General features: G+C 51.5%; 8 protein-coding genes across 8 annotated transcripts in view; 2 read left to right on the top strand and 6 right to left on the bottom strand.

Moving 5' to 3' along the window:
• Positions 1–3,636, bottom strand: part of K460DRAFT_391337 (uncharacterized protein) — a 4,674-nt gene extending 1,038 nt beyond the window's left edge. The window contains exons 1-2 of the mRNA XM_040935830.1: positions 3,553–3,636; positions 1–3,490 (exon numbers count right to left, since the gene is read on the bottom strand). Coding sequence (XP_040793524.1) covers positions 1–3,146 — 3,146 coding nt within the window. The 5' untranslated portion in view covers positions 3,147–3,490; positions 3,553–3,636. The remainder of the gene's footprint in view (positions 3,491–3,552) is intronic.
• K460DRAFT_400994 (uncharacterized protein) lies at positions 3,439–6,230 on the bottom strand (the record flags this gene model as incomplete). The annotated part of the gene is made up of 6 exons (XM_040936380.1): positions 3,439–3,490; positions 3,553–3,636; positions 3,695–3,792; positions 3,838–5,756; positions 5,929–6,139; positions 6,201–6,230. 6 exons carry the CDS (start codon positions 6,228–6,230, stop codon positions 3,439–3,441), a joined length of 2,394 nt encoding a protein of 797 aa, XP_040793523.1.
• Positions 6,231–6,447: 217 nt separating this feature from the next.
• Positions 6,448–9,765, bottom strand: K460DRAFT_382499 (striatin Pro11). Its single transcript, XM_040935411.1, has 4 exons — positions 9,424–9,765; positions 9,074–9,352; positions 7,167–9,008; positions 6,448–7,115 (listed from the first exon to the last, which is right to left on the bottom strand). Exons 1-4 carry the CDS (start codon positions 9,515–9,517, stop codon positions 6,856–6,858), a joined length of 2,475 nt encoding a protein of 824 aa, XP_040793522.1. The 5' UTR covers positions 9,518–9,765; the 3' UTR covers positions 6,448–6,855.
• Positions 9,766–10,703: 938 nt separating this feature from the next.
• On the top strand, positions 10,704–11,701 carry K460DRAFT_24761 (histone-fold-containing protein). The gene is made up of 3 exons (XM_040927356.1): positions 10,704–10,929; positions 10,990–11,072; positions 11,172–11,701. The coding sequence occupies exons 1-3, from the start codon at positions 10,911–10,913 to the stop codon at positions 11,493–11,495; spliced, it is 426 nt and encodes a 141-aa protein (XP_040793521.1). The 5' UTR covers positions 10,704–10,910; the 3' UTR covers positions 11,496–11,701.
• Positions 11,692–12,876, bottom strand: K460DRAFT_24789 (uncharacterized protein). The gene has a single exon (XM_040927362.1). It carries the CDS (start codon positions 12,667–12,669, stop codon positions 11,908–11,910), a length of 762 nt encoding a protein of 253 aa, XP_040793520.1. The 5' UTR covers positions 12,670–12,876; the 3' UTR covers positions 11,692–11,907.
• Positions 12,877–13,083: 207 nt separating this feature from the next.
• K460DRAFT_400990 (uncharacterized protein) lies at positions 13,084–13,680 on the bottom strand (the record flags this gene model as incomplete). The annotated part of the gene is made up of 1 exon (XM_040936379.1): positions 13,084–13,680. The coding sequence occupies one exon, from the start codon at positions 13,678–13,680 to the stop codon at positions 13,084–13,086; it is 597 nt and encodes a 198-aa protein (XP_040793519.1).
• A 2,061-nt stretch (positions 13,681–15,741) lies between these two features.
• Positions 15,742–20,759, top strand: K460DRAFT_373060 (myosin-2; the record flags this gene model as incomplete). The annotated part of the gene is made up of 5 exons (XM_040934556.1): positions 15,742–15,876; positions 15,952–16,084; positions 16,140–16,329; positions 16,428–20,554; positions 20,620–20,759. The coding sequence occupies 5 exons, from the start codon at positions 15,742–15,744 to the stop codon at positions 20,757–20,759; spliced, it is 4,725 nt and encodes a 1,574-aa protein (XP_040793518.1).
• A 291-nt stretch (positions 20,760–21,050) lies between these two features.
• K460DRAFT_350942 (uncharacterized protein) lies at positions 21,051–22,345 on the bottom strand (the record flags this gene model as incomplete). The annotated part of the gene is made up of 2 exons (XM_040931546.1): positions 21,051–21,799; positions 21,883–22,345. 2 exons carry the CDS (start codon positions 22,343–22,345, stop codon positions 21,051–21,053), a joined length of 1,212 nt encoding a protein of 403 aa, XP_040793517.1.
• Positions 22,346–22,459: the final 114 nt, after the last annotated feature.

Here is a 22,459-nt window from a genome sequence, read left to right as displayed (position 1 = left end):
TTCTTCTTGCCCTTGCCCGCACCGTTCTTTTTGCCCTTGGACTTGTCCCCAGGAGGAGAGTCTACCTCCGTATCCGATCCATCCTGCAGATGACTATGATGGAACCGGAAGCCCAAGACACCCTGCATCAGGGGCTCCTCCTCTTCATCATCTGGCATATCTTTCAGCCACTCCTCCGTCTTGATCCAATCATCAGCCAGATCGAAGGATCCTGAAGCAACGGTGAAAGACTGATTTTGATCTGCTGGAGCACGTGGTGGGCTGGGAAGAATACTTGCGTTCACGTTCCCATTACGTTGGAAAAACGATGAGTTTGGAATCCGAGGAATGGACAACGAAGGTTCCGCTGGTGTACCTTGTGGAGCCTGAGCCATGCGCTCCATACGCTCCATAGCACGGTCGAGAAAAGATGTCGTGATATTAGAGGCGCAGGATATGGGCGGAGTCGAGGCGCGCTTGGACAACTGGTGGCGCTTTGCCGTCGGTGTCCTGGGGTTGGATGATTGCGCATCAGTGTTGCGTTTGATCGGCGGGCGAGCCCGTGAACGGATCTGCTGGCGTTGCTTCAGTACCCGAGAGATTGCCGTCTCATCGACATCCATATTAGTCGAATACGCTGGCGATAACGTTCGGCCCGCTGTGCGTGACTTGGTGGTCAACTTCTCTCGGGGTCCTTTCGGATGCAAAATCCTGCGCTTTCCAATGTTTGCTGCATCCTCAATCTCCTCCGCAGTCTTGAACTTAGACCAATGTTCGGGGCGAGCATGTTCGTACAACCCTGCTGGTAGTTGTGGTAAAACCTTCATGTCGCCAAAGTATGTCGGGAGAAAGACATTGTTTGTCTCGAAGTCTTTGGGGTATCTAGGCGCAAAGAACACACACTGGTTACCAGTGCGAGTGACAGATGCAAAAGCAACAAGACCAGGCCGTGCTAGGACGATTTTACCACTAGGTACCTGACTGAAGTCCGATGAATCGAAAGTCGGGAAAAGTGGTGTATGATCTGGAGGATGCGGCACAGTCAAGTCCAGCTGGTATGCAAAAACGGACAAGAGAGATAGCGGGACGTAACAGCCTTGGACCTTCGGGTGGCCGCGGACTTCAACGTAGTTGTCGCATCGAATGCGTCCTTCATTGACACATAACACGAAGCGGTCCGCCGACGCAAGACGCTGCAGCTGCGTAAGATTGAACATTCGGGAAGGAACATGTAGCGAGATTTGGTAGATTTCGTCGATTCGCAGGGAGGGGTTGCTATCCTGCGCTATGAGGCGATCGAAAGTAGACTCCATGGGCGGTGGCAGGTGCCCATTTCCTGAAAGCGCGTCTCGAAGCTTGCTAATATCAGAGCGCGTGACAGTGCCATCCTGTGGATCAAGGCAATGTTCGCATTCTTTCTCTAGAGCCTGGCGCCACTCTGGAAAAGCCTCGCAGCAACCTGCTAGCCACGCTAGAACACACTTCTCGTCGAAGCCCGCGTCGTTCTGAATGAACGTTAGAGTCTTTTTGACCTCAAACGTCTGCCACGGCTGCTCAACGGCACCAGCTAACTCCTTGAATTTCGCGCACACCTCGTGAGGAGTTGTATCCCACCGCTCGTGGTGCAGCTGGCTCGCCAGTTGGTCAAACCATGGATGTCCCAGGGACAGAAGCATGAAGTGCTTCTCGCCAATCTTTGGCGGAGGATGTGATTTGTCCCAGTCGTTGACCATCTCGTCGATATTCGATTTATAACAAATACCGACCTCACGGCGGGTGGCGTTGTGCAATTGGTCCTCACGAGAACGATGCCAAAGGTTATTCTTTTGCTCCAACAACCGCAGAAGCTTCTTCCCTTTCTCGGATGTTCGCGAATTGCCCGATCGCTCGAAGTCGGCCACGGCGCGTTGAACAGTCTGGTACTCGTTCTGCGCGGTTGTTGTTTTCTTTGCCATAAACTCTTCGTTAGACGCATCTTTGGTCGCCGCTTTACGCAATTGCCAAATATCGCAACAGTCTTCGATGACTTGCATAGCGGCCTGGCCATCTTGAACCATATCGTCGCGTGGAGCTTGGGCACCGATGATGAAGGGGGCTGAATGAGAGTAGTCGACAAGCAATACAGCCTTGGGTGCATAATCCTTGAGTCGAAGAAGCACGCTCTCCTGTGTCACTTGTCCATGGATGATACCATGGAAATGTAGGAAATCGAGAGCAGAGAACACTCGTCGTAGCAGCTCAGTGGCGATTGAAAAACGGACACCCGGGTGCTGTTTCTTTATGTCGATTTGGAGCGCCGCGTAGGAAACAAAACCATCATGCGTACCGGTGACGACAGCCGGAATGTTGTCTATCTCCGTCGATTGCTGATACTGCACTATCGATGCGTCAACCTTCTCCTTACCAAACTTGAGAAACTCTTCATCCCGAAGTTGCCGACCACGCTGTGCGTCTCGAAATAGTTTGACCGTCTGTACCTCGCCCGTAAACCGCTCGACCACTCGAAAACTGTTTGCTGAAACTTGCTCCGAGCTCAAGATATATCGGTCGTGAGCCCACTGTTCTGCACGACCGGAGACGTCTTGCAAGTGGTGGTTTAGCATCTGAGGTTCAAAATTCTTGGTTGCATAAACCTCTCGGACTGACTTTAGTAGCCATATGTCGATCTGTAAACCGTTGAATGATACTCGATTGACTGTGGACGACTTGAGATGGACAGCTTGCGGGAGAACCTGCCCCTTCTTCTTTGTACGGTTCGTGGAAGCCTGGATGGGGACATCGTTGACAGTTGCTATAGTTTCGGTTGTTGACTGCAAGCGCCAGATATCAGAATCCCAAATCGGGATTAACAAGAACGGTTTTCCAACCTGAGTGCCAGGAAAGTACACGTCGCGAGTCGGGAAGATGGTCGAGGCCGAAGTCCTACCATCGCGTCGACCGAGGGTAAAGCATGGTTGATCTTCAATCTGATGAAGGAAGATATGGCAGCCTTCGTCGATTCCTCGGCTCGTCTCGTTGGCTCGCTGGCTGCTTAGTCGTGTCTTCTGGAATGGAGTAGCTAGATTAACGTTAAAGGCTTCGGAGTCATGGATTGAGACAATAGCGATGACAGACTCCGCAGATACTTCGGCGGGTATCGGTGGGTGGCCTTGAGGACGTACGGCCATTGTCGCAAGCCGTCGTAATAGTTGACAAAGTAGCTGAACAGTTGATTCGCGAACTCGGTAGTGAGGTAGAATGCGACTTGTTCGTTAGGTGGATGGACATTTAAGGGCTTGCGACTTGACTGTTTGGGAGCTGTTTCCCCATGGTTGTCTCTTTCACCCCCCCAACACTGTGAGTTCCCGGGTTACTGTGCACCCGCTCCTTCACTAAGGCCGTTTTCCAGCCCAACTAGAACACATGACTGGTATTGGTGCTTGTCACCTCGGAGATGAAAGCCCAAGCAACATCATAGCTTCACTCAGGAGCGGACTCGAGCGTAGCGATAGCTGCGGTCAAGTGATCCCACCTAGATATTGGAGTACGAAGTCAGTATGTCTCACATATATTTCGTAGATAGTTGTCACGAACCAATCTTTCCTCTCTTCAAAGTCGTGAAGGCCGAGCATATGTGGTTTTCCTTCAATGTTCTTGTTTTTTACTGTCATTATGTACCTAAAGATGGCGCCGAATTAGTAACGTTTCATAGATCGATCGATAGTACAAAACTTACACCACGGAGCCTCGAGGGATATCGTCAAACATACTCGCTTTTTGAAACTGGTGCTGATCGCATGGAAAGTTGAGTTCCGAATCACTGATGGCGACAGGCTGGCTAAGTCAGCAGAGGTCAATCTTCAACAATTAGCCACTTACAGGATCTAGTATCAATATCTTGTCTCCTGTGCTCTTCTTCTGCGGCTTGACCTTCCCCCAAAGTAGATAATTATCTAGAAGCATGACATGAACCGACTGCCACGTTCCTTGACTTTTTAACTTCATTGCTATGTTTCCTCTATGCCTAATGCGACGGGTTGGGTCGAGAAGACAGAGCTTAGAGAGTAGATTGGCGTCGGCGTATATGCGTCTCTCAAGGTTCTGAACATCTTCCCGATTCTGTGCCTCATCGAGTATGGTAGAAGTCAAAGTTCTAAGCCATGTAACAGCACCTAGGGCACTCTTTAAACGAGCTAGTTCATGGCCAGCCGTAGGCTCCTCGAGTGTCTCGGCGATACTAATGAGACTATTGAGGTTGTCGATGTACGACTGAAGTTGTACATTGGGTAGGTCAAGATAATCTTGCCAACCCATGCCGAAGTAGGCAATACTCAGGCCTAATGTATGCACAAAAGGTGTGAACTTTGGGTCCATGTTCTGTGTTGTGCTTAACGAAGACGCAGCGTGTGGCATTTGTTGGCAGTACTCTCGGTACACTCTGGAAGTTTTGCTTGTCCAGGTCTCGAACAAAGATGGATTGCAGAGAATAGTCTCATCGTCGCACATTTGCTGTTCCATTGCTTGGAGCAAACACTCTTTATTGAGAGTTGTCAGTTGCTCGCCAACAAGAATAGCCCCCAGGTGCTTCTCGAGAATCGGCCATTGTTTTATGATGTTATCATACATATTGCGGAACTTTGTCATGCGGTCGATGAATTTGTTCTCGGCGTCCAGAAGGGAGATCCAGATCTCGCGCATATCAGCGTTCCTTAGTGGTGATAACGCGGCAGCCGTTTCGCGTTCAGGTAGTACGCTTCGAATCTCACCGAAAATCTCTCGCGGCGCTTGGTGCGTAAACGGCAATGCTGTTCGCAAGGGTCGCCCTAACATAGTTGAGCTTGACCGAGAAGACTCGTAGAGCGTATACGATGAAGCCGTCGACATTTTCGACAAGACAGACGGCGTGGAGGTGCAAATACTATCATCTGAAGACGACGATCGCACTTTTGGCATAGTAGTGGTAGGCTCTGAGCGCAATTGAGGTCCACTCGGGCGACGAGGTGGTAATGGAGGTACTTCCTCGTTGGTGTATGCCTGATGTCCTTCGCTGAATGATCGTAGCGGCTTTGGAGTCAATGTACCACTCCTTTGTACGTTTGGTGTACTAAGGTTGATAGTGTTCAGATACGGGGCTGTGAAAGTAATTTGGGGCATGAATGCAAGGATGTCTTTCTCAAGAGCGTCAAATAAGTCCTCATGTTCTTCCTTGATCTCAAGCTGCGAAGGTGGGCGTTGTTCCGCTAGAACGTCCTTTGAGTTGGACAATCCGGTCTCATTCGCAGTGAGAAAGATAGACCCGGAGGCTTCAGGGGCCTCCTCCTCTTTTAATTGCTCTGCGCACTCAAGCGGAGTCAGATCAACGTCTTCGACTTGCTTTTCTGAGACGCGGGGTGCGTTGGTTCCACTATGCGCCGTGTAGAACGCCATCGCTTTACGATATGCCTTTGAACTGATCACCTCATCATCAAAAGCAAATTCAGCGGATCTGATAATAGAGTCCGCGTCTGCACAATCATGTACTCGGCTCTCATGGCCGAATATGGATTCCGGGACTTTCACACGAGGATGTGCCTGTCGAAGAGTCCTTGACCGTTTGACCACCTGGTTTAAGGTAACGCTATTGTCTTGCACTAACTTCCTAATTTCTGCAATGGACTCCATCTGTAAGCCTTGTACGAGTAGACTAAGAGCCGATTGTTGGCCACGGCTCTGTGTAAGCAACTCCTTGAAGGTGTCCTCTTTCCATAGGTATTTAGCTCGGTCCTTGAACTTCAGGTCATCTTTCTCTGCCTTGATCCCTGCAAGTAGCGACACTTAGCACTTTCTTATATGGAGGGTTTCAGTGTATCCGAAGAGAGGTCAATTACTTACTATTCGTATGTTAGCATAACATTCGGATAGTATTCGTGGTGGGACTTTCGCACCTAAGGTCCCGCACCTCCTCTTCTAGACACCCGTATACTACGCGACATCCTGTGAGCGCATGGTCGAACGTCTCGAGCAATTGAGGCTTGCTTTGTAATGCATCGTGGTAGAGTAGATTTTGGACTTGAGATAGCGACGCGGCGATAATTTGGGACTCTGAATAGATGGCCGTGATAAGGAGCGATGCGTCTTGGTAGCGGGACCGGAGGTCATAGAGGTCTTTGGCCGTTTTGATGCACTGCGGCAGCGCAGCCATCTGTTGTTGCGTTACTAGCTTAATACACGCGTAGAGGGGCGCGCTGCGACAGAATACTTACCACACCGAGAACCGCTGAGATAGGCTCCATGGCTGTTTGGTAGCGCCGTAGTGCGAGAGTGCTACGAGAGAGCTATGTATGAGAGGTGTATACGAAGTGACAACATGATGGGAGGTACGACGCTGCAAGTTCCAAATAGTGAGGTTGTTAGGTTTGGCCCCCACAGGGTCACACAGTGGCGCGCATCCCTGTCGTTTGCAATCCAAAAAGAGGACTTGAAAGTTCAAATATGTTCATATTAAACGGACAGGTGCACAGAAGTAATGGCATTCAGCGAATCACAATTGACATTTATTGTCTGACCTCACTTTCAACCCTTTTCAGCTCAATCGTATAGTACAGGTAGGAGATCAAACCCACTAGCACCAAGTATGCCAAAGTGACGCGCCCAACCATGCATTACGATTCTGTGCCAATAAAGAACGCGTAGAAGTCGGTTGGTACAAGAAGTGTAAGGTAGGAGTAAGATGAAGGCGCCAAAAAGTTAAAAAAAATCCCCATGTCCATATCCATATCCCATCACTCATTCCATCAACATGGTCCATGGCTTGAAAAGGTACGCTCGGGATATGTGCAGCTAACAATGCAGTCGCAAATCAGAACGTCGCAAGAAGGAAGCGGGCTAAGGGAAACCATAGCCAACCTTGCAAAGACCCTATCTCGCAAAGACCTTGACCACCCCATCACCACCTGCCGAAACGACAAGGCGGCCATCCTGGCTCCACACAACGCTACATACGCCTTCGCCGCGCATGATTCGGTGTGCGGTGATCTCTTGGGTGCAGATACGCTTGTCGAGAGACCAGAAGCGAATGGAGGCATCGTGACCTGCAGAGACAGCTTCGCGGCCGTCTTTACTAAGGGAGAGTGAGGAGATAGCGGCGGGGTGGGCGAGCATGCTATATGTGCACTGGCCTGGATTTTGAGTGTTAGCAGAATACTGTGTGAAACAATGGGTGAACCAACCAGAGTTAGCATCGAAGAACCGGATAAGATGGTCTTCGTGCCCACTGATGATGACGCCTTCGAGCCCGCCACCACTGTTGGAGCCTGTCGGCCCATGTATACCCTCCTCGTCAGACCCGCTCCGGCCTGCTTCTTGAGATGGGCCTTCTAGATATTGTGAGCTGGTCACCACTGACGTGATGCCAGTAGCCGGTGTGCCATCGTAAGATTCATTGCTAGCCATGCCAATAAGTTCCTCGCCCGTCCGCGTATCGTAAACAAGAATCGACGCGTCGGTAAAAGACACAACAAAGCTCTCTCCAGATGGAGACAGCGGACTGATGCATGTCGGTGAGGGATGTGTCGCGCGCTCGATGGTATGTATAAGCATGTGGTGAAAAGGTGTAGAAGTAGCAACACTAGGCTGCGGTGATGACGGATGGTTTGATCCAGAGGTGACTGAGTGTCTTCGACTGCCTCCAACGCCGCGTCTTGATCCAGTCTGGGGTGAGACTAATTGAGGAGGTGCACTGACTGCCCATATCTTGATGGTCCCGTCTGCGGACCCAGAGGCGAGTAATATCCGGTCTGCTCCTCCATAATTGCTGCTATCGGCTCCGAAGACCGATGTACAGGTGGTGGGAAGCACGCATACAGTCCAAACGGCATCAGTATGGCCGTCAAGTGTAGCCTTCGGGTCAACTCGCCCTCGTTCCCAAACGCGGATTGTTGCATCCTGACCACCGGAGAAAATCCACCCATCGCCAGACACTCGGCCGCCAGTTGAGAAATGGGCGGAGGCAGGACATGCAGCTAATGATGTGACGGCACCTTCGTGACCCCTGTGTGACCAGAATGGTGCGATGTCCAGGTCGTTGTTCATGCTGTGCTGGTTTGCGTAACTTGCGGGTATCATCCATCTCTTAATCATCCCATCATCACCTGCTGTACAGATTTCTGGTTCGCTAGGACTACCACCTCCGGTAAAGACTACGGAGCGAACGACATCGAGGTGGCCACGGAGTGCAAACCTGACCTTGAAACTTTGGGGATCCGTTCTTGCAGTCTGCTGTGCGGTAATTTCTTGTCCCTTCAGGTCGCTACTTAATCTCCGCTTAGTGTCTCTTTTTAGATTCTTGCCTGCTCGTGGTGGAGACTTGGCAGGTATGTTATTTGCTGATGGGAACTCTTCAGTGTCCGGCCTCCTTTGAGGGGGTCCATCTTGAGACATTTCAGCGATTGGTTCATCAAAAGTCCAATCTCCTGTATCATCTGCCGCGGGTTGAGTAGCAGCGGGGTTGCCTTCGTCACGGTTCGGTATTTGACGGCCATGGTTGTCGTAGGTATGCGTTAACTTTTCTACATGCTCTTCAGGAACCGAGGAATAATGCGGTGCCCCCTGTGCTGGAGGTTGTTGTCCGAGGAACTCTTGGGTCATATTAGCCTGCTGAGAAAGTGGTTGCTGCCCCGATGGTTCCCGGGTCATCTGTGGCGCGTGATGGATCTGATGCTGATTTACTAAGCTCTGAAGCTCAGAGGATACAGGTATACTCGGGGGCTGATGGTTGGGCATTGATGTGCCGGGCATAGTAGGCAGGTGCGACTGTAGCTTTTGCCGATGCTGCTGGAGGTACATGTCTTCCATAGATGGTTCACCATGAAATCCGGTACCATTCCCAAACGCGTGGAGGTTCTGTTGTTGAGGCGGGGGCTGCGGTGGAGGCGTTAGAAGATAAGTTATCTCTTCGACGCATTTCGTGAGGTAGAGCTTTGATTTTTCCCGCAGATTGTCTCGGTCGGCGTCTGATCGGTCGAGGAACTCGGGGTCGACGTCTAGGAAGGAATTGTGGTGTTTGTTCTGCGCTGTAGTTGAGCGTGTTAGTAAACGTATAATGGCTAATTCCATAAGCTTAGTAGTCTTGACGCACGCTTTTTGGAATTGATGCCACTCTTGTTGCCTTTGGAGTCCTTGTCATCTGCGACTTGAGCATCTCCTCCTGCTGTAGAGGCCTTTTTCTTCCGCTCATTCACCAGAGCCTGTTCTAGCATGCGAATATGCTTGTTCAACTGGTCGTTCAACTTCTTCGCGCTCCGCACTTCGCCCTCCTGTTTTGCAATCTTTGCCTTCATTTCTGCGCGCTCAATGTCCCAGGCGTTTCTCGCGCGCTCGTGATTATGCCATTCGAGTTGGAGGAAGCGCATAACTCCTGTTTCTATTGTTAATCCAAGTCTCCCTTCCCATAGTCTGTCTGGAATGTCGTCAAAGGGTGCAGCTTACCCTGCAGCGTGTACTCGGTCCCTGCTGGTGCACCTCCATCACCTCCGCCATTCGTACCGCCCGCATTCATGGCCGAGGGTGATTGCCAGGCCATGGCGGACCTTTCTGATTATACTATCGCGGCGAGGTAGACAGTCAGTGGGGTGGACATGCGTTGTCGGGGGTCGGCAAGCGCGCAGTCGAAGTGATGAAGCTGGCCTTTGGGAGCTCGGATGTTTTCCAGGGCGTTGGGCGTGGGCGAAGGGCACCACAATCTAGCCAAGCTGGACCAGAGACTGTGAATGAAGAGGGTATATGCGCAAATGCAGCAACACGGACTGCTGCATTGACTATTCACATGTGTCGTCGCAAAAGGGAGCTCTCGGTCGGCTGCACGAGAGCGCCAAGTGTTTCCCTTCGTGGTATGGCGCCCGCGTCTGTGCGCCATCTCCAAAGTCAGGGCCAACTTTAAAGAACGGACCCTAGCAGCTAGCATGGACCCGTATCGTTGTGTGTTACCAGCACAGCTTTTTCCGCAGAAGCTTTTTCCGCAATCTCGCAGTCCAGTACTGATGATGGGGAACCTTCCTCTTCATTACATCCCGATCCCACCATGCTAGCAGCCACGCCCTATATGAGCCGTGTGCTACCCAGAGCATGCAACGCTTTGGTCATCTTAGTCACACCAACCGAAGGTCATCTCAATGCTTACACCAGGATCTATGTCCATGGCTAGTAGATTCGTATGCTCCGGTACGTTGTTTGGTAATATCTATACTTGTTCCCGCCTCTGCTCCTTGTGGGGCGTGGCATACATCAAGTTCACACTGCGTCCATTGTACATTTCTATCTCGTCGCTTGAACCAACTCGCTGACCATTCCTCTAGCCCAGGAACTAGGACTAGCCATATTTACGTACATTGTATATTTTGGGGGACTTTACAGCTCCCGATTAGAAATGGTAACGGCACTCGAAGCTATCCAGCTTGCATAATGTGGGCCTCCGTTCCCTGTGCCTTCACTTTTTTGAAGATGTAGCGAGTCCCACAAGGACTTCCACTTCCTTTTGGTGGCTGTCTTCATTCTTCGGTTTTGTATCATCTTACATTCCGCAACTTCAAGTTTGTCCTCCACGTATGTCGTCTCTTGTTTGGTTATGCTGAACAAGACTACGCAGATCTGATTATTGACATTAGTATCGACTCAAGGCTATAGAAGGTTCTCTAGAGCAAGGTTTGTTTACATCTCACAGCAACGTAGACGAACGGTTTCGCGCACGGTTCTATGGGCGGATGTTTGGGTACAACATGCCAAGTCGCCCCTTCCCAATCGGTACATGGCGCGTCGAGGCTACACCTGGGTACCTAACAACAAGAAGAACTTGACCTTATACACCCCACCTCCCGCCAACGACACCACATCGGACGTACCTTCATATTCAGGCAACACGGTCGCGCAACTCTCTCAATACCGTAGATACCGACATCAACCCCATTTAGCTGTCCAAAATGGCTGGCGGCGGAAAAGGTACGCGCTATCCTTACAGGTCGCGCCGTCGGAACTCTCGAATGCTAACTACTTGCTCAGGAAAGACTGGAGGCAAGACAGGAGGAAAAGGCGACTCGCACGTAAAGACAACCAAGTCGCACTCTGCTAAAGCCGGTCTCCAAGTAAGTAACTTCCCAGATGTCGCGCGTCATCGCCCAACCACCCCGCCCTTCCACTTTCACATTCAACACATATGATGACGCGCTAATATCACATAACAGTTCCCCTGCGGTCGCATAAAGCGTCACCTTCGAACCATCACGCGCCAGAAGACGCGCATCGGCGCCAAAGCAAGCATCTACCTAACCGCAGTCCTCGAATACCTGACTGCCGAAGTTCTCGAACTCGCAGGCAACGCTGCCAAGGACCTCAAAGTGAAGCGTATCACACCGCGCCATCTACAACTTGCTATCCGAGGCGACGAGGAACTCGACACCCTCATCCGGGCCACGATCGCTTTTGGAGGTGTTCTCCCACACATCAATCGCGCTCTATTGCTCAAGGTTGAACAGAAGAAAAAGGGCATTAAGGCTGTGGAGGCGTAAGCAGACTATGCGTTTGAACGCGTGGCAATCTGAATAGAGGCAACAAATGGGAAAGTCAGGCATTAGCTGCAAACGCGTCAGAAATGCGGCTGCGAATGGAAAAGGCTTAAGATGATCACGGACATCGCCTTCTTTGGTTTGCGCGTCCTTCGGCACTTGTCATCCTATTGCCGGAAAGATGTTCATTTTTTGGCTGTGGAATGTTAGGATTTGGTGTTTACCTTTCTTTACGTGTAGGCGCGTGTGGGTAGGTGTTGGGGCTAGGGTTTATCCTATTTTACGGTATGTAGTAACAACGCTCGATGTAGTTCTCGAGACTCCCTGCAGTAGACTTATTTCTGTCCTCCATTTCTTCGAGGTAGCCACTCAGTCTATGCGAAAGCACTGGTGGGACATACCCGCTAATCGGGCATCAGCATATCCAGAAACTCTCCATTCCAATCTCCCTCTCCCATCCTTTTGCGCCTCTCAATGTCACCCCAAAGCCCATATCATCCCGTTTCGCACCTCGCCCACCACCCACCACCATTTTTACCTCGACCTCCTTGCGCTCATTCATCGCGAACCTACCCATTTCTGAGACTTCACCTATCTTGGCACTTGGGTCAAGCTCCTTCCATTCACCTCTCAACTTGACGTGCACGTGTACCTCTCCTGAATGAGCTGCTGGCAAGAGTTGTTTAACAACATCGCGGAAGCGCATATCCTTTGCTACCGCCACCCGTAGCGTCTCAGTGGCGCGATGGGAACGAATCTGTACTTTGAGGCGCGTGAGCGTAGGCGCAAGGATAAGGACATCATCTTTTCGAAGGCCCAACGCGTCTACGGATCGCTGGGGAATCTTGACTTGCATGGAGCGGAAGGCTGTTTTGACGTTTGGTTGAAGTTCGAGTTCTGAGGGACTGGGGTAAGACTGGCGGTGGTCAGGTGGGCTTTTATCGTCGAGATAATATCGGTGATCCGATCTGTCTTCGTCGCTGAACTCGGACCCTTCGATTGCTTGATGTCCAAACAGAGGGGCGCGATGAGGAGTTTCACCACGCGGATAGCGACGAGAACGGTGCATGTAAGGGTCGATGTTTGGGGCTGAGTAGTTATGATAGGATGGGAAGGGGGAATGTTTGGAGTGGAGACGGCGAAAGGGGTCGTGGGGCCAGGGGAGCTGGTCGAACATCTCGAAGGTGATAGCAGCGAAATAGTCTGGGAAGAGATCAAGATTTGTGCGGGGCTGCAGAACTGAAATAACACTTCATAATGTGTGTGCTCTGGCGGGAAATAGCATCTCGTGTGACCTAGTTTGGATTGAAAACTCGTGCTTGTTGCGCAAGCAGGACTCGCACACTCGGTTGCGTGCTTGATGTAATGTTTGCTTGTGTGACAGTTTACCTTGCTCTTCAAAGACAATCGATGATGATGACCTACTATGAGTAGTCTTCCAAAAATGACTCACTGTAGGCATTTCAAGCGGACCATGTGGTGACAAACCAGTTCGCGTTGTGATCTGCTAAGCTTCTCAGATTTTCCAGGAGTGATTCGCAACACTGAGTTCTCAGCCACCCCGGAAGTGACTCGAAAAACTCAAGCCTGGCTAGAAATATGTGCCGTTTGCGGGCTCATCAGCGCGGTTTTCAGGCCATAGATATGCGATAGAATGTCTTGCTGTTTCGGAGTCGGCGCTATTGACCTCTCCAGCATCAGCCAGGAGCTTCAGAGTATCGATTAACCATCGCCTGCAGCCGACACCTTCAGGGGTGAAGGCATATCTGAAGCGCCCTTTCGAAGCCAGGTACTCGATATACCAACTGACCGGACGCGAATGCATAACTGAGATTAGGCCATCTCTTATAGCGTCGACCGGAACAACGTATTTCGTCTCGGATACAGTGATGAGGGCTTTGTCTCCGCCGCTCGTATGGGGTGGTTGTTGAGGGTTAGGCTGAGCGTTTAGACTGACACCATGTCCATTGCCGATATCGAATGATAAAGTCCAGTGATTCGTCGCTCCGTTTCCAGAGTCATCAGACATTGGATGGCAGATAGCATAAATCTTCAAAACAAGCTGTGCTCGGATCTCTTCTTTCTTTGAACGAGGGATATATGACACTGGATTGGCGGCGGCAGTGGCAGCGGCAGCCCGCTGTTGGGCAGCAATTTGAGCAAAGAGTTCTGAGATTTGGTTCGACATGATCAACTAGTATAGAAGAGGAGGACGATAGGGTAGCGTGGATGGATCCGAGGTCTTGAAATGAGCAGTAAGAATAGTTCTAGGTCTCTTGCACAAAACACATACTTCGCAGTTGCAGGGCATCCAAGGGCTGCTTGCTCAACGGTTGTTTGTGATTACGGTGCGGCTCCCGGGATAGTGTCTTTAAGTCAACAGTCGAGCATGATATCAAATTCTAACCTAATGGTGGATGTATGGAAAGTAGAGATTTCAGTTCTCATAGATTAAATCAAAATGATTCGTTCATTGCATTGCTGGTTCGGTGGTGGTTGCTCAGTGGCCATGGAGCTGCCACTTGGCATGACTGTCCGTGCGGGGTTTCCTGACTAAGACGCCCACCAGGGTTGAACAGCGACAAGTGAACTCTGATCAACTCAAGCGCTTTCAAAATATTGAAATTTGATATCATAGTTGACCGTTGGATTAGAGCAGCTCTATCTACCTTGGAAGCTACATCACGTATTTCTCCGCTCTCATAGCACACTTCTATAGTCTGGTGATATTAAGGTAGGGACCCTTTTACTACATCTCCGCTACATCGCCTCGCCTTCGACATCTCTTCGATGCCCGAAGAGACGCTGATAGCCTGTGGTAAACTGCAATAGTTCTCCGTTTCCTCAGAAGAGTAGAAGTCGTATGACTCCCCACAACCTTGTCCCTGAGAGCAGACGCGACACCCTAGCCTGCGAAGGGGGAACTATGAGATACGTTGAAACGATCTGTTTAAAAGTAAGACTACCTACAGCATACCTTTACTTCGTCGTCGACTGCCCGGCCTCGTCTCTCGGTATGAGAGGCTATGTCGATGGTCCTTGCTACTTTGGTATCAATCGACTACCACTGGACCTCACGCTAGAGGTGGCCTCGGTAGACATGACAGATTCCCACAGGTGATAAAAATCGATCAAAGGTTAGGAAATCAATGATGAGCCTCAGCATAACCTGCTCAATGAACAACGTCATGTCATCATTAGACTTGAGACACCCAAATCCTTTGCTACAGTCTGATGTTGGAATCACAAGATTGTTGAACATGGTACTCGGGCAGGAACGTTCGACGAGGCCGGACTTTTACTACTGCGAGGTGGCGTAATGCTACTGAAGAAAGAAGACTAGCTGATTTGACGTCCAAAAAGGCGGTGCTTAGGTAATAATGGTGTGCATGCGGATCCAAAATTTCCGGTGCTAGGCATTTGCTGGGCCTGAAGGCGTTCATTTCGAACGCAGTGGGGAGGCGTCTGTGAGCAAATCTAGTGTGGTTTGTGTGGATGGTTGTGCGGTACTGATGTTGGATGGTAAATGCAAGATATCATCTCATGATGTCAAGTAGGTGTTTCAGAGTGCCCGCCAAATTAGAACGGTAGCTGATAAAGGTGGGCGTACCACTGAAGGATCCCCGAGGCACTTTCCGAGGCACGAAACGGTTTGCAAGGTCTCTGCTTGCACACGTCTTTGGGGTTGCTTTTGGAGGACATGCACCCCTAGTCGTTGATAGGCGAGAACTAGCATGACGCGAGTACGAATGCTTGATGCGCGTTTCAGACTGGATGCAGCATGTAGGGACGTCGAGTGTGTAACAGCAGCATACCTGACCGTCGAGAGCGGGTGCAGATCAGAGGCAGGCTGGAGAGGGCTTTTTGCATGCAGGCGTGAGGAGGTTGCATGTTAGTGAGACGGCGGCTGCGCGGCTCCAAGAGTTCAGTGGGCGTGATTGGCCGGGGCCCCTGGGGTTGGCTCGTGCTGCAAGCGGGCTGTTGGCGGTGAGCAACCAAAGAAAGTCGACATCCACGTTGCCAGCAGCTCTGAGAGCGTTGAAGCATTTCTCCGCCCTCACGATCCTGCAACCTGTGGTTAGGGATGCATCTAGCCCTTTGACTGCAGCGACACCGCACGCTGACCAGGAACAGACCAGCGGCCGCACCACCAGAGCGAGCTGGACCTGCTTGACCGCCTGACAGGGAAGCCTCGGACCCTGAGATTCGCGCTGTTGAGAGAGACGCGGGACAGCGACCACAACCAAACATGGCGCACATCTTCGATATCGGCACGCGGGCATGGCAGCCAGACACGACCGAGGGCTGGGTAGCCTCAGAGGTCACGGAGAAGCAGATTGTCGACGACAAAGTGAAGCTGGTCTTTAAGCTGGAGAATGGCGAGGTATGCCGCCAGCACCTCCATGGACAGGACAAGCAATATGAGCGGGAACATGGAGGCTGACAATGCAATATGCAGACCAAAACCGTCGAGACCACCTTGTCTGCCATTCAGACCGGCAAAGACCCAAATCTGCCCCCCTTGATGAACCCGGCCATGCTCGAGGCCAGCGACGACCTCACCAACCTGTCACATCTGAACGAGCCAGCTGGTACGGAATCTCCCCTTCAAGGAGAAGCTGGGGAAGCATACTGACGACTGCACAGTGCTCCAGGCCATCAAGCTGCGCTATCTGCAGAAGGAAATCTACACGTACTCGGGTATCGTCCTGATTGCAACGAATCCTTTCGCACGTGTGGACTCGCTATATGTCCCTGGTATGGTGCAGGTCTACGCCGGCAAACAGAGATCTTATGGCGCTCCTCATTTGTTCGCCATTGCTGAAGAAGCTTTTGCGTACGCTCCCCCTCATTCTACCCCAGACACAGATTTATACGCCTCTTTACTCCCTGAACATAGCCCATTGATTAAGGGAAAGACTGACACCTTACCAGGGACATGTTGCGAGACCAGAAGAACCAGACGGTCGTTGTTTCTGGCGAGTCCGGAGCCGGTAAAACCGTCAGCGCCAAATACATCATGCGATACTTTGCGACACGAGAGTCCCCAGACAACCCAGGCAAGCGAAGAGGCAAGGTCGATGCCATGAGCGAGACGGAGGAGCAGATTTTAGCTACCAATCCCATCATGGAAGCCTTTGGTAACGCCAAAACCACCCGAAACGACAACTCGTCTCGCTTCGGTAAATACATCGAGATTATGTTCAACAAGCAGACGGACATCATCGGTGCAAAGATTAGGACATATCTGCTGGAACGGTCGAGACTGGTGTTTCAGCCGCTCAAGGAACGTAATTACCACGTTTTCTACCAGCTCGTAGCAGGAGCTACGGATGCGGAGCGGGAAGAGCTGTCATTGAAATCGGTCGAAGAGTTCAGCTACCTCAATCAAGGGAGTTCGCCTGTGATTGATGGTATGGACGATGTGGCTGAGTTTAAGGCGACAAAAGACTCTTTGACGAAGATTGGCGTTCCCCCAGAAACTCAATCTGGCATCTGGCGACTGCTTGCGGCTCTTTTACATATGGGAGATGTCAAGATTACGGCGACGCGGACTGACTCGAACCTCGCGCCGGACGAACCGGCCTTGGTCAAGGCTGCCCACCTGCTTGGGATAGACGCAAATAACTTCGCAAAGTGGACAGTGAAGAAGCAACTGATTACAAGAGGAGAAAAGATTGTTTCGAATTTGACCCAACAACAGGCCATAGTCGTACGAGACTCCGTTGCCAAGTTCATTTACTCGAGTATGTTTGACTGGCTAGTCGAACGTACCAACGAAAGTCTTGCCACGGAGGAGGTACTATCGCATGCCCATACCTTCATTGGTGTCCTGGATATCTACGGGTTCGAGCATTTCGCAAAGAATTCTTTCGAGCAGTTCTGTATCAACTACGCCAACGAAAAGCTGCAGCAAGAGTTCAACGCACACGTTTTCAAGCTCGAGCAAGAGGAATACATGAGGGAACGGATCGACTGGACGTTCATCGACTTTGCCGACAATCAGCCTTGTATCGATCTCATTGAGGGCAAGATGGGAATCCTTTCTCTCTTGGACGAAGAGTCACGCCTTCCCATGGGCTCGGATGAGCAGTTCGTAACCAAACTGCACCACAACTACTCCGGAGACAAGCACAAGTTCTACAAGAAACCCCGATTTGGAAAATCGTCGTTCACCGTCTGCCATTATGCGATTGACGTTGCATACGAATCGGATGGATTCATAGAAAAGAACAGGGACACTGTCCCCGACGAACACATGGAAGTCCTCAGGGCTTCAAATAACAAGTTCTTGCTCGAAGTTTTGGACGTGGCTGCACAGATCCGGGAGAAGGAGAATGCTAATACCGCCTCCAGCAAATCCGGTACTGCAATGTCTGCTGGACGCAGGATAGCCGTAAATCGAAAACCGACACTAGGTGGTATCTTCAAATCTTCTCTCATTGAACTTATGCAAACCATCAACTCTACCGATGTTCATTACATCCGATGTATAAAACCCAACGAGGCCAAGGCAGCCTGGCAGTTCGACGGTCCTATGGTCTTGGGTCAATTGCGAGCTTGTGGTGTTCTCGAGACGGTCAGAATTAGTTGCGCAGGATATCCAACCAGATGGACATATGAGGAGTTCGCCCTCCGATACTACATGCTGGTAAGATCCTCAGACTGGACGCCTGAGATCCGAAACATGGCTACGGCGATTTTGAAGAAGGCATTGGGTGCAGGCAAAAATGACGGTACCGACAAGTACCAGATGGGTCTGACAAAGATCTTCTTCCGCGCCGGTATGCTGGCGTTCCTCGAGAACTTGCGCACGGCTAGGCTCAACGACGCTGCCGTCATGATTCAGAAGAATCTCCGAGCCAAGTACTATCGCCGTATTTACCTGGAAATGCGCGAAGCCATCATCGCTGTGCAGTCGTTGGCTAGAGGCTACATGACCAGAGAGCGTGCTGAGGACGCAAGGCAAGTCAAGGCTGCGACAACCATCCAAAGAGTGTGGCGCGGAAGCAAGGATCGCAAACAGTTCCTGTTCGTCCGTAAATCCGTCATCAAATTTGAGGCCGCCGCAAAGGGCTTCCTTTTGCGAAAGAACCTCTTGGACACCAGGCTTGGAAATGCCGCTCGCATGATTCAAAGAGCCTGGCGCAAACAGCGAGGAATTCGCGAATACCAGAAGCAGAGGAAAGATATCATCATCGTTCAAAAGCTGTGGAGAGGGCGGAAGGCACGCAAGGAGTACAAGTCTCTTCGCGCTGAAGCTCGCGATCTCAAGAACATCTCCTACAAACTGGAAAACAAGGTTCTCGAGCTTTCTCAAACCAATGGTACTTTGAAGCAGCAAAACAAGTCTCTCCAGTCGCAGATCGAGAACTACGAAAACCAGATCAAGTCCTACAAGGAACGTAGTCGGACTCTCGAAAACCGGCAAAAGGAGCTGCAAGCCGAAGCGAACCAGGCTGGTATCACTGCTGCCAAGCTCAGTCAGATGGAGGACGAGTACAAGAGACTGCAAACAAGCCACGATGAGAGCACCGCGAAGATGCGGCATCTGCAGGAAGAGGAGAAGGAACTCCGCGCCTCGCTCAAGAGGACTACGGAAGACCTCGAGCAGTCCAAGAGGAGGAGCAATGTCACTGAAACGGAGAAGATGTCGCTTCGACAACAACTAGCCGATTTGCAAGAGCAAGTCGAGCTCATGAAGCGGTCTGCTCCTATCCCTGGCGATATGACAAACGGTCATGCTCCGATCAGCGCAAGCAGTTTGATCAACCTTGTATCTTCCAAGAAGCCGAAGAGGCGAAGCGCTGGACCGGATACGCGCGATCTGGATCGCTTCAGCCAACAATACAACCCACGACCTGTTTCCCTGGCCGTCGGCTCCACTGCTCATAGACAGAACTTGTCAGGCTCGACCTTTGCTCAGCTCGATAACGTCGAGCTTGAGCTTGAGAACATCCTTGCTGAGGAGGATATGCTCAACGATGAGGTCACTCTCGGTCTCATCAAGAACCTGAAGATCCCATCACCTAGCACTACACCTCCACCAACGGACAAGGAGGTCCTCTTCCCCGCGTACCTCATCAACCTCGTCACCTCCGAGATGTGGAACAACGGTTTCGTCAAGGAGTCCGAGCGCTTCCTTGCGAACGTCATGCAGTCTATCCAGCAAGAAGTCATGCAGCACGACGCGGATGATGCAATCAACCCAGGCACCTTCTGGCTCTCAAATGTCCACGAGATGCTGTCATTCGTTTTCCTTGCCGAAGACTGGTACGAGCAGCAAAAGACCGAAAACTACGAATATGACCGGTTATTGGAGATTGTCAAGCACGATCTGGAGAGTCTCGAGTTCAACATCTACCACACCTGGATGAAGGTGCTCAAGAAGAAGCTACACAAGATGATCATCCCCGCCATCATCGAGTCGCAATCCCTCCCCGGCTTTGTCACCAACGAAAGCAACCGCTTCCTTGGCAAGCTCCTCCAAGGCAGCAGCACCCCTGCCTACAGCATGGACAACCTTCTCAGCCTGCTGAATAGCGTCTATAGAGCCATGAAGGCCTACTACCTCGAAGACTCCATCATCACTCAGTGTGTAACGGAGTTGCTTCGATTGGTCGGCGTAACTGCCTTTAACGACCTCCTCATGCGCCGCAACTTCCTCTCCTGGAAGCGCGGCCTTCAAATAAACTACAACATCACGCGTATCGAAGAATGGTGCAAGTCACACGACATGCCCGAAGGCACGCTGCAGCTCGAGCATCTCATGCAAGCTACCAAGCTCCTGCAGCTCAAGAAAGCTACCCTCAACGATATTGAGATTATTCAGGATATCTGCTGGATGCTGAGCCCTAATCAGATACAGAAGTTGTTGAACCAGTACTTGGTGGCCGACTATGAGCAGCCGATTAACGGCGAGATCATGAAGGCTGTCGCGTCCAGGGTGACAGAGAAGAGCGACGTTCTCTTGCTGACAGCCGTGGACATGGAGGATTCTGGGCCGTATGCAATTGCGGAGCCGAGGGTCATTACGGCGTTGGAGACGTACACGCCTTCTTGTAAGTCAAGCACTACCTTTCCACCTTCGTATTTTGCCAAGGATGGATACTAACACTCTAACCAGGGCTGCAAACTCCCCGTCTCAAGCGCCTCGCTGAGATTGTCTCGCAACAAGCCATCGCGCAGCAGGAAAAAATGGAGTTTGATACTAACGGCGATGGAATGAACGGTCACGACACGATCGAAGAGGGAATTGAGGCATAGACGAAAATATGAACTCTTGACCGATTTGGTAAATCTTAGAAATGAGGGATGATCATCTGTAGTTTGTAGAGTCTTGTGTTCGCCTACATGCTGGGACTTGGTATGTTTGTGCGATGCAGGGCAAATGGCGCATGATGAGATGTTGGGTATCTAATGTGAAATCTTCTTCTTACTTGAGCCATGCGCCCCTATGAGGCTTATTGAGAATGACGAATGGCATGATAATTATTACGGCTAGTACCTTGAACACATTTCTCCCAAGTCCCCTACGCTAGCCTTACCGTTCACGAGTTAACGTCCATAGGCTTCTCTAGGAAACGCATCCCACTCGTCCTGGAAATCCCACTCTGCACTCGGGCCCGGCAGCCTCGTGCCTTCAATCTCCACGGTGCCCATATCAGGCACGTTATGCAGCGCGCCCCTCAACGTCTGGTTGGCAAAGAACGTCATCTCGCCCGTACACTTGCGTCCAAACGTCAGACAATCAACCTGCACGTCGCGCACCCGCCAGCCCAGCGAGCAGGACCGGCCCAAGGTATCGCCAGGACCAGGATTCATCTGAATAATGCCATCGAGCGGGCCCCAGGCGATGGTCGCCCACCAGGTGTTGCCGTGGTGCGAGGAGTCCCGGTAGAGTGTCAGGGTGAAGACGTCGTTGTCGTACTGCGGGTTATCGCAGAAGGCGGCTATGCTGTATGCGCCGCTCAGGAGGGTCCCGGCTGGAGTTCGCGATCTGTCGTTTGCGTACGGGTCCGGCTTGATGTAGGGGGAGGAGCGTGGAGAGGTGAGTTCGCGCTTGACGCGCGGTCGAGCTGGGCTTGAGACAGGGGCAGGTTCTTTCTTGATGTGCTTCCTCGGGGTCGTCGACTCGCTCTTGATCCTGGTGTTGCTTGCTTTCTTTGGAGTAGCTGGATGCGGAATCGCACAGAGGTCGTCGCTATTACGTCGCTTCCGCTTTGTTGGCACCGCCTTCTTTGCACTGCTGTTCGGTGCTTTCTGGCCGCTACTGTGCACTTGCTCTCCCATCGAGACGAGACCACCTAAGAGCGACAAGTTGACTGCCACCAGCCATCACGTTAGCGTATCAACTCAATACTACAACGAGACCAGCTGAACAGCTTACCAGTGACATTCACACCACCACTACCTTGCGAACTTCCCAAACCCACCCCGCGCGTACCCTCCTGCTTAGACGCCTGACTACTCTTCCCACCCCTCCTATTCGCCCCCTCCCACTCACTCTTGAGTTCCCCCTCGACCCTCCTCACCCACTCGGGCACCTCAAGCTGGAAAGAATTCAACGCATTCAACAGCCTCACTTTGGCCGCATTCTTCTCCTTCGTAACAGGCAATCCATAATGGATTAGTTGGGCCGTCCAAAAGTGCCAGGGCGGATCTTTCGCCACGGGTGATGAAGAGGAGGAGAGGTCAGGTTGAAACTTGGGCGCTGGGGGCCGCAGGAGGGCGGCGAGCTCGGCGACGGTGGCGCGGGGGTGGGCGTTGGAGGGCGTAGGTCCTGCGGAGGCGTAGAGGAGGGACGAGTAGAGAAAGTCGCCGCGGCGGGCGGGGGGTGCGAACGTCGTCATTATGCTATGTTGTATTCAGTTCGTGATGTTTGGGCGTGGAAGGGTTGAAAGGATTGTGTTGGTCGGATCGAGAGGTTGGTTCGGCGGGATATAAGAAAGTATGGTAGCGCTCGG

The sequence above is a fragment of the Cucurbitaria berberidis genome (genome assembly GCF_010015615.1).
Source record: "Cucurbitaria berberidis CBS 394.84 unplaced genomic scaffold K460scaffold_1, whole genome shotgun sequence".
NCBI lineage: Eukaryota > Fungi > Ascomycota > Dothideomycetes > Pleosporales > Cucurbitariaceae > Cucurbitaria > Cucurbitaria berberidis.
The sequence above is the reverse complement of the archived record's forward strand: the minus strand, read 5'-3'. Positions and strand labels throughout refer to the sequence as shown.